General features: G+C 47.3%; 1 protein-coding gene across 1 annotated transcript; it reads right to left on the bottom strand.

Moving 5' to 3' along the window:
* Positions 1–3,047: 3,047 nt before the first annotated feature.
* On the bottom strand, positions 3,048–7,011 carry LOC135378754 (uncharacterized protein K02A2.6-like). Its single transcript, XM_064611849.1, has 4 exons — positions 5,138–7,011; positions 4,285–4,352; positions 3,522–3,721; positions 3,048–3,205 (listed from the first exon to the last, which is right to left on the bottom strand). Exons 1-4 carry the CDS (start codon positions 6,938–6,940, stop codon positions 3,132–3,134), a joined length of 2,145 nt encoding a protein of 714 aa, XP_064467919.1. The 5' UTR covers positions 6,941–7,011; the 3' UTR covers positions 3,048–3,131.
* Between the last annotated feature and the right edge of the window lie 3,441 nt (positions 7,012–10,452).

Raw genomic sequence — 10,452 nt, 5'->3', positions numbered from 1 at the left:
CCCTCTGATATGTCACGGCGAAAGAACACCGCCTGGGGACCAGCCAGAGCGTCCGTGGGGGGGAGCAGCGCGCCTGGTGGCCGTCTTCCGCAAGAGTCCCGCTCCGTCGGATAGGAGCTGTGGGCGCTCCTCACACCAGACAATATTAATCATAGAGTTAATATAGGAAGACTCTAGAGAACGTACTTGGCGCGCCGTCAATGGGATTCTCCTATCCCCGAGCGTGACCGCCCGGGCGCAGCCATCCGTTGGTCATGTACAGTGTTAGTGGACGAATTTCAGCCCCCTAACTACAGCGGAGCTGCTCCGTTTGTTGCCAACCCTGTGAAGTCACGTGGGATGACAAACTGAAGAACGAGTCGATGGAGGGAACGACGTCCACCGTAGGAAGACAGGCCAGCCGTGTAATTGCGTTGAGAACGTACCCAGGCAAAAATCTAGGATGGTCCCAGACTGGCACCACAGTTGTTCCAGTTGGGTTCAGGACGGTCCCAGCCAGTTCCAGAGTGGCATACTCAGGTCCCATTGTGGATCCTTGGGTAGCATTAGTGGTTCCAGTGGGCGGCCAGGCTGGGCCCCAGCTTGCCATCCCACTTGAAGTCAGGTCCCATTGTGGATGCTTGGGTAGCATGAGTGGTTCCAGTGTGCCTCCACGCTGGGCCCCGTCCAGCCATCCCACTTGAAGTCAGGTCCCATTGTGGTATTTAGAGTGGGATGCCTGGTCCACTGTGTGTCCATCCTGGGAGCACAACCTACCAACCAACTTGAAGCCAGGTTCCTTTGGGGGGGTCTGGCTCCAGTGTTGCACCGTCCCACTTGATATTGGAAACCACTTTGAAGCCTTGAAGCCAGTACCACTGAGTCACTGTAATTTTGACACCTGCCCTAGAACTACGCGAATCTTCACCGGGATGAATTGAAGACGCTATATCCCTGTAACTCCAATTCGTGCACATATTCTCATCTGAAGGTGCATGAATATCAGAACTTGAAGAGAAACAGGATAAGAAGATTCCGAACGTACGGTGGGAAGGGGGTGTATGTCGCGACCTGCATGGAAAACAGGAGTGTCATGTGTCATCTTCTCTGAGAAAATACAAGATGTGAGGTGGCCAACGAACGCAAGCTCCCTGTGGTCCGTGAGTGCATGGCACAGTCAGGCATATGCTTTGTCTAGACACAGTGAGTGATCAGACTTATACTACGTAGTATGTACATGTAGAGATGTATTGATTATTTCTTTCTGCTCAGTGTATGCTCTTAGCAAAATAAACTGTATTTACTTGAGTAATATGTGCATTTCTACGCATTATTTTCGTTCATGTATTCAGTGGTCCCAGCTGCTAAGTGGCCGGATCCCGGACCACTTAGCAGAGGGGACCACTGGATCAATTCCACTGGTCCCACTCCAGATTTTTGCCTGGGTTGGGATCGGGGCCAAGACGGGTCCCACTGAAACCCCATCCGTCAAGTGGTCCCACTTCCTGACTGGTTCCAGGTCCCAAGCAGTCCCCATCCCAGAGTGGTTCCCTACTGGGACCACCTGGGAGTGGGGACCAGCATGAGACCTGTCTCAAAAACCACTTTGGGCTGGTCCCACTCTAGATTTTTGCCTGGGTACGAATCTCCGGAATACGTGCAGAATTAAGTAGTGCGGTAAGTAAGGTAAACGTCATATTAAACGTGAATCGTATCTATGTGATTACCTGCGAAAGCGCCAACCCATTGCTTTCCACCGACACAGATCAAGATGTTTACCGCCTATGGCATGTCGAAGTGGCGTTTGTATGCTTTGCAAGCGAAATCAATAAATCGTTACCCATCGTAACGAAATTTAGGCATGTATTTCCGAAGGCAACAGTATTAAAAATGAATACACACAGTAAACCGCCATTTTCATGCTGCTCGTGAACCAACAGGAACCGGAAATGGCAAAAACGAAACCGCCCGCCATTCCATGCTCTGGTCTGTCGAGTTTCGTGATAATGAAGTGACAAACGAACGACAGCACACAAGCAAGTGTTGTAGTGGGAAAATATTCACTGCTTATTTGTTTAACGAATACGTATGAGATACGCACATAGTACACCGAATTTAGATGGCAAGTGATGAATTTAGGAAAACGAGCACGTCAAGTTTAGCGGAATGAAAGAGCCAATGGAAGGCAACGCCTTCCATGACCAACGGATGGCAGCTCCCGTGTGGTAACGCTTTTTTTGAGCAAGTCCGACCCCCCTGATATTAATCTAGCCACCATAGTAGCTGCCGCAGATTCGTAGCGGAAGAGCGCTTTGATTGGTTGATCTCACCCACAGTTGACGCTTCCGGAATCGCGGACGCTAGGCCAAAATCTCTGGCAAAGGCAGATCGCCGGCGGACGCTCACATTGTTGACGCCTCGCGCAGGGCGTCCAACGCTGAGCGAACTTCGCAGCTTTTTCGCTGTACATTCGCTCCATGGAGGTTGCCCTTTACGTTGTGGCATGCAGATGTTAGGAGATCATTTACGCAACAAAGCAACATGAGGATGGAAGCCAATTGAAGTTTACGCACTGAATCAACAGATAGACGTACAACTACGTGTGTCGTTCAGAATGCAGCCATGCCGATGCAGTAACAACACCCACAGTACGTAAAATGAAGCGGTGTATTCCGCATATATAGCTTTTTCCTGCGTTATTAATCCTCTTGTCGTACATTTTAATCCTTATACCATGACATTTAATCCATTTGCAATCGGAATTAATCCTCCTTTCATTATTTTTAATCCTCATTTAACATAATTTAATCTGTTTCTCATGCAATTTAATCCAAGTGACTGTGTGTGGGTTATGTAGTAGCCGGGCAGGGAGACACACTGCAAGCTAGGTGCAAACTGGTTTAATGCGACAAGGCAACGGCACGCATGCCGATATATACAGATACGCCGCGCAGAGTATGTGACGTCATGCCGATAGGCCTCCTATCGGCTACTACATTCCTTCCCTTTTTATTTTGTTTCAAAGCCATAACGTTCGGGTTGCTTTCGTGTTCTCGAGCTTCGTCGTAGTTGCGGTACCGGAGCGTTGTTTTCCGTGGCGACTTCATCTTCAGTAGACACAGGCGTTGCCAATGGGGTCCCTGTTTCGTCTTCTACTTGAGGCTGGACTGCCAAAGCCGGGTCAGGCGGTTGCTGTGTACTGGTCTCCTCTGGAATCCGGATCGTTCTGGGCGCAGGAATAGCAAATGCGTGTGAAGTAATGTCGTCCACATGGACAAACCTCTCTTGGCTTTGAACCCTGACTATGTATGTAGACAAGCTGACGCGCCGCACGACAGTGCCTTCTAACCATCTTGGATCACCCGATCTGGTCCCTCTTACTCGAACGCTATCGCCCGCTTCGAACTCCCTCCATGAAGTTCCGTTTGGGCGGCTTTGCCCTTGAGTAATACCTCTTTCCATCCGCTTTGCTAATTCGGGGTGCAAGATGCTCAGCCTCGTGCGTGGCTTCCAGGACAGAAAAAGTTCGGCTGGCGTCTTACCAGTTATTGGACACGGTGTGTTACGGTATGCGAAGAGAAACTGATCCAGTCGATGTCGAATCGTCCGAGTCACTCCTGTGCTCTCCTCATCCCGAATTTGGCGTAGGAGACTTCGTTTGACTGTCTGGACAAGTCTTTCCGCTGCTCCATTTGAGGCTGGGTGGTACGGCGGTGTCCTCGTATGCTGCACAGCGTTCGTTCTGAGAAAATTTGAAAATTCGTCAGACACAAATTGAGGACCATTGTCCGTCACAATTTTCTCCGGAAGTCCGAAAGCTGCAAAAACCGTGCGTAGTGTTTCCACAGTGTTTGCCGCTGTGGTTGACTTCATGTATTGGACGTCCACCCATTTCGAGTAGGCGTCAACAAGAACCAAAAACCATTCGTTCTTGTAGTATGCAAAGTCCAAATGAACCCTCTGCCAACGTCTGGTTGGCCAACCCCACGCTAATCCCTGTATTTTAGGTGCTGCGTTCTGAGTAAGCTGGCAGGTTGAACAGCCTTTTACGGCTTCCTCAATGCACGTGGTTAACTTAGGCCACCAAACATGGCTTCTCGATAACATTTTCATGCGCGTCACGCCTGGGTGTCCTTCGTGCAAAAGTTGCAATACTTCCGCTTGTAGTGCTTTTGGGATGACAACTCTGTTTCTCCACGTGACGCAACCGCAGTCTACCGACAGTTCATCTTTCCGCACAAAAAATGGTGCCATGTTGTCGTCCGACGATTTCGCAGGCCAACCATTCAAAACAAAAAAGAGTACCTTTGACAAGACCGCATCCCTTTGCGTTTCTTCCCGTATCTTGTCTGCTGATAACGGTGCTGCTTGCACTGCCGAAAAGAAATGCACATAGTCACTTTTGTCTCCTTCATTTCGAAGGGGTAATCTTGATAACGCGTCAGCGTTTGCCACTTGCTCTCCTTTTCCGTAGACCCACTTGTAACGATAAGCAAGCAGCATTAGCATCCATCGTTGCATTCTCGCAGCTGCCATTTGAGGAATTTGTTTTGTTTGACCAAGAAGCCCTGCTAGGGGAAGATGATCGGAATAAATTGTAAACTCTCGCCCATACAAAAACTTGTGGAACCGTTTTACTCCGAATACAACAGCTAGCGCTTCTTTTTCGATGTGGGCGTAACCGCTTTCGGCTTTACTCAGCGTGCGTGACGCATACCCAATTGGCTTTTCTTCGCCGTTGATGACATGAAATAAAACTGCTCCTACCCCATAAGGGGACGCATCGCACACTAGTCCTAGCGGCTTCCTTGGGAAAGTTAGCACAAAAGTTAGCACCAAAGAAAGTTAGCACACTGTCCTGTGTAAGCAATTTCTTGCTTTCTTCGAATGCCAATTCTGCTTGCGCAGACCATTTCCATTTTTTATCTTTCTGGAGCAACTCATACAAGGGCTTCAACTTGGAGGACATGTTTGGCATGAACTTTGAATAAAAAGTTAACATTCCCAAGTAAGCCTTTAGCTCACTCACGCTTCGTGGTGAAGGTGCTTCCTTTATAGCCTGTACCTTTTTAGGGCATGGGTGGACGCCTTGCTCATCAATGATGTGGCCCAGATATTTTACAGACTTCATGAAAAACTTGCATTTTTCTTGCCTTACTTTTACGCCGTGTTCCATGAACCGCTGCAGAACTGCCTCCACTCGGACCCGGCATTCGGCGTAGGTCCCTCCCATGATGAGAACATCGTCGAGGTAGCAGACCACCCCAGGTAGTCCCTTCAGAAGCTCGTCCATAATGGCTTGGAACACTGCAGGTGCGCTCGAAATTCCGTATGGCATTCGGACATACTGGTACAATCCCATGTGAGTATTAATGGTCAACAAGGGACGTGAGTCCGGGTGCAACTCAATTTGCTGATACGCTGCGGAAAGGTCAAGAACGGTAAACACCTTCCCGCCAGCCAAAACAGTGAACAAGTCCTCGACCGTGGGCAAGGGGTAATGATCACTCTTGATGCAGGGGTTTACAGTCACTTTATAATCTCCGCAAAGTCGCACTTTGTTGCCTGGCTTCTGTACGGCTACTATCGGTGTGGCCCAGTCGCTTCGCGTGACTGCCACAAGGACGCCGTCCGCTAGCAGGTCCTTTAGTTCTTCTCTAACTGGCTCACGAATGGCATACGGTACAGGTCGTGCCTTGCAAAATACCGGTAAGCTGCCTTCCTTAAGCACAAGCTTTGCTTGAAAGCCTTTTATCAGGCCTAACCCCGGTGAAAAAACGCTTGCATACCTTCTAACGAGGCTGTCCGGAGCTAGCTCGGTGTGGACCTCGTGAATGCTGTTCAAGTCAACCCCGAGGCTCTCAATCCAGTCGCGCCCAAGCAACGCTGGCTTGTCTCCGGGTACCACGATGATTTGCAGAACCTTCCGTTGTCCGTTATATTCCACAGCGACTTGGCCCTGGCCTATGACTTCAAGCGGCGTTCCGCCGTACGTTTTGAGCTTCAGTGCGCACTGCGCAAGCGACGGCGGTTGTTTTAGCAGCTTGAACAGGCTTTCTGACAGGAGCGAAACAGCTGCGCCTGTATCAACTTGCATTTTCACAGTCATACCTTCAAGCCGCACTTCCACTTCATACGGTCGCTTCGTTGTCCCGACGTGATACACGCTGTATAACAACAGCTCGCTATCAGGCTGTTCGTCGTCCACGTTATGAACCGCGTCGGCCGTTGTCTGCCTAGATCTGCACACGCAAGACAGATGCCCCGTGCGCTTGCAGTGATAACATCTTGTCTTTCGATAGCGACACGAACTTGCGTCATGTTCTTCGCCGCACCGATAACATTTGTTCTTGGCTGTTCTCGTTTCACTCCCCGAAACAGGCTTCCTGCTTGTCTTTTTGATCGCATGGACTTCGGCGTCTGTTCCAGCAACTGGTCGGAAGCCCCTAGACTCTCGCTCGGCCAATTCGACGCTCTTGGCGAACTCACACGCAGTCTCGAACGTCAGCTCATTTTTCTTGAGCAATCCTGTCTGGATGGCTGGGTTCCGCAGTCCCGCGACGAACCGGTCCCGCAACGCGTCGTCGAGAAACTGGCCGAACTCGCATTTCGCAGCCATGTGCTTCAGCGCGACTGCAAAAACTGCGACGGACTCCCCTTCCCCTTGGTAGCGCCGGTTAAATTTGAAGCGCTCCGCAATGACTTGGCTTGTAGGCCCGTAGTGTTCGCTCAGTACCTTCACCAAATCTTTGAATGACTTCTCTTCCGGCTTTGACGGTAGAAGCAAATCTTTGAGCGTCTTGTACACTTTCTTCCCTATGGCAGTGATGAAGGCTGACTTCTTAAGTTCTTCGTCTTGCACGTTGGCTACCTTGCAATAGTGCCCAAATCTTTCCACGTACGAAGCGAAGTCTTCGTCTCCTTCGTCAATGAAGGCGTCAAATTCCCACATCTTAGCCATGCCAGCCTACTCCAGCGTCTGTTGGTTCCGGGATCCGCCTCCCTAACCGTCGTAGTCTCGTTTCACCATCTTCGTCGCCATTTGTTTAATGCGACAAGGCAACGGCACGCATGCCGATATATACAGATACGCCGCGCAGAGTATGTGACGTCATGCCGATAGGCCTCCTATCGGCTACTACAGGTTACATGACTTTTTTTTGTGTGTGTGTATTTTGGGACAATCACCATGTGTACGCATATTGCACATGCTTTTCACTAATATTGTGGGTTTCTGCACCATAAGGGGATACTGTGGGACTGTCAATCTCGATTACGGTGTTGTGGGACTATTCCCATGTCTACGAGTATTACCCATCGTTTTCATTAAAAACGTGGATTTCTGCATTGTAATGGGGTACTGTGGGACTGCCAATCTGGATTGTGATATTGTGGGACTATTTTCATGTCTACAGATATTACATATGCTTTTATTAAAAACATAGGTTTCTGCATTGTAATTGGATACTGTGGGACTGTGTATATGGATTACGATATTGTGGGACTATTCCCATGTGTACGGATATTGCCCATGCTTTTCATTAGATATGCGGGTTTCTGCACTGTAATGGGATACTGTGGATCTTCATTACGATATTGTGGGACTATTCCCATGTGTGCGGGTATTACCCATGCTGTTCATTAAATATGTGGGTTACTGCACTGTAATGGGACACTGTGGGACTGGCAATCTTGATTACGATATCCTGGGACAACAAGCATATCTATGGGTATTCCCCGTGCTTTTCATTAAAAACACGGGTTTTTGCACTAATGGGATACTGTGGGACTGTCAATCTTTATTAGGGTATTTTGAGACAATTCCCATGTCTACGGGTATTGCACATGCTATTCATTAAAAATACGGGTTTCTGTACCGTAATGGGATACAGTGGGACTGTCAACTTTGCTTACGATATTGTGGGACTATTCCCATGTGTGCGGATATTACCTATATGCGGGTTTCTGCACCTTAATGGGATACTGTGGGACTGCCGATCTTGATTACGATATCCTGGGACTATATGCATGTCTACGGGTGTTCCACTTCCTCTCTATTAAAAACGTGGTTATTTGCACTGAATTGGCATACTGCGGGTCTGTCAATCTAGATTACGATATTGTGGGACTATTTCCGTGTCTATGGGTATTACCCATGCTTTTCATTCAAAATGCAGGTGTCTGCAGTATAACGGGATACTGTGGGATTTTCTATCTGGTTTAGGATATTGTGGGACTATTCCCATGTGCGCGGGTATTACCTATGCTTTTCATTAAATATGTGCGTTTCTGCACTGTAATGGGATACTGTGGGACTGGCAATCTTGATTATGATATCCTGGGACTATAAGCATGTCTATGGGTATTCCCCGTGCTTTTTATTAAAAACGCGGGTTTTTGCACTAATGGGATACTGTGGGACTCTCAATGAGGATAGCGGTATTGTGGGACTATTCCCATGTCTACGGATTTTGCCCATCGTTTTCATTAAAACACGCGGGTTTCTGCACTGTAATGGGATACTCTGGGACTGTCGGTCCTGATTACGATATTGTGGGGCTATTCCCACGTCTACGGGTATTCCTCGTGCTTTTAATGAAAAACGCGGTTTTTTGCGCTGTAATAGGATTCTGTGGGTCTGTCAATTTGGATCATGATAGTGTGGGACTATTTCAATGTATACGGGTATTACCCATGCCTTTAATTCAAAATCAGGGTTTCTGCACTGTAATTGGATACTATGGGACTGTCTATCTGGATCACAGTATCCCATAACAGTGCAGAAATTCGCATAATTAATGAAAATCATGGGTAATACCCGCACACATGGGAGCAGTCCCACAATATCCTAAACAAGATAGACAGTCCCACAGTATCTCGTTATACTGCAGAAACCCCCATTTTGAATGAAAAGCATGGGTAATACCCATAGACACTGAAATGGTCCAACAGTATCGTAATCCAGATTGACAGACCCGCAGTATCCCATTACAGTGCAAATAACGGCGCTTTTAATTGAAAGCAAGGGCAATACCCATAGACATGCATATAGCCCCAGGATATCGTAATCAAGATCGACAGCCCCACAATATCCCATTAAGGTGCAGAAACCCGCAGATTTAATGAAAAGCATGGGTAATACCCGCACACATGTGAATAGTCCCACAATATCGCAAGCAAGGTTGACGGTCTCACTGTATCCCATTACGGAACAGAAACCCATGTTTTTAATCGAAACCATGGGTAAAATACGTAGTCATGGGTATAGTGCATTTTGAATGAAAATCATGGGTAATCCCCATAGACATGGAAATAGTCCCACAATATCGTAATAAAGATTGACGGTCCCACAGTATCCCATTACAGTGCAAAAAACGCGTTTTTAATAGAAAGCACTGGGAATAACCGTAGACTTGCTTATAGTCCCAGGATATCGTAATGAAGATCGACAGTCCCACATTATCCCATTACAGTGCAGAAACCCGCATATCTAATGAAAACCATAGAAAATACTCGTAGACATGGGAATAGTCCCACAACACCGTAATCCAGATTGACAGTCCCACAGTATCCCGTTATGGTGCAGAAACCCACAATATTAGTGAAAAGCATGTGCAATATGCGTACACATGGGAATTGTCCCAAAATACGAAAAAGAAAAAAAAAGTCATGTAGCCCACACACAGTCACTTAGATTAAATTGCATGAGAAACGGATTACATTATGTGAAATGAGGATTAAAAATAATGAAAGGAGGATTAATTCCGATGGCAAATGGATTAAATGTCATGGTGTAAGATTAAAATGTACAACAAGAGGATTAATAACGGCGGAAAAAGCTGTAGGTGTAACAGTTTAATTGTCACAACAATGTGCACCAGTGTAGTTGATATGACTTCTTTGGACAAGATGTGCAACCAAATGTTGGAAAAACAAGGCAGGGATCAGGTACAAGTTTTATTTTATTTGTTTTGTGTATATTTCTTGTAATATGCAGCATAGTGCACATAGTAAAGGAGGGTTGTGGATTCAAAACCAACCCAGTTGAAATCCTTAGTTTATCCCAAGCTGTACTATTGTTGTCTAATCTGGCAAAACACCACAGAGGGCAACTATGATAAAGTTGCAGTGCACCAAAAAAAGATAGCCTGGTGTACGACAACCATGTCTACAGGGGCACACGCCCCTCAGCTCCATCAAGACATGCAAAGACTTACAGTAGACAAGGTGCTCACTTGGAAATTAGACATTTACACAAAATCGCCTTGCAAATTCATCATCTTTTAGCGCCATCTCAAACATTTGCCACTACGGTATGAAATCCATCACTGTTCCCCCTTACAAAGTTCCACTGCTACAGACCAACTATGGAAGTCAGGAGATACCCTTCCTCATTCCGACTCTTCCGAACAAATTTGGTCAGCTAATTGGAAATGGCCTTCCTGTGTCCAGGTTTAACACAGAGCTACACAA

The sequence above is a fragment of the Ornithodoros turicata genome, chromosome 1 (genome assembly GCF_037126465.1).
Source record: "Ornithodoros turicata isolate Travis chromosome 1, ASM3712646v1, whole genome shotgun sequence".
NCBI lineage: Eukaryota > Metazoa > Arthropoda > Arachnida > Ixodida > Argasidae > Ornithodoros > Ornithodoros turicata.
The sequence above is the reverse complement of the archived record's forward strand: the minus strand, read 5'-3'. Positions and strand labels throughout refer to the sequence as shown.

What these genes read in the sequence shown, in the direction of transcription:
- LOC135378754 (XM_064611849.1), bottom strand. Translation starts at nt 6,940, where the DNA reads ATGGCTAAGATGTGGGAATTTGACGCCTTCATTGACGAAGGAGACGAA. An exon ending in GGGATGCGGTCTTGTCAAAG is followed by an intron (nt 3,722 to 4,284) that starts GTACTCTTTTTT and finishes AAATTTTCTCAG; the next exon opens with AACGAACGCTGTGCAGCATA. An exon ending in CACACCGTGTCCAATAACTG is followed by an intron (nt 3,206 to 3,521) that starts GTAAGACGCCAG and finishes TCCTGCGCCCAG; the next exon opens with AACGATCCGGATTCCAGAGG.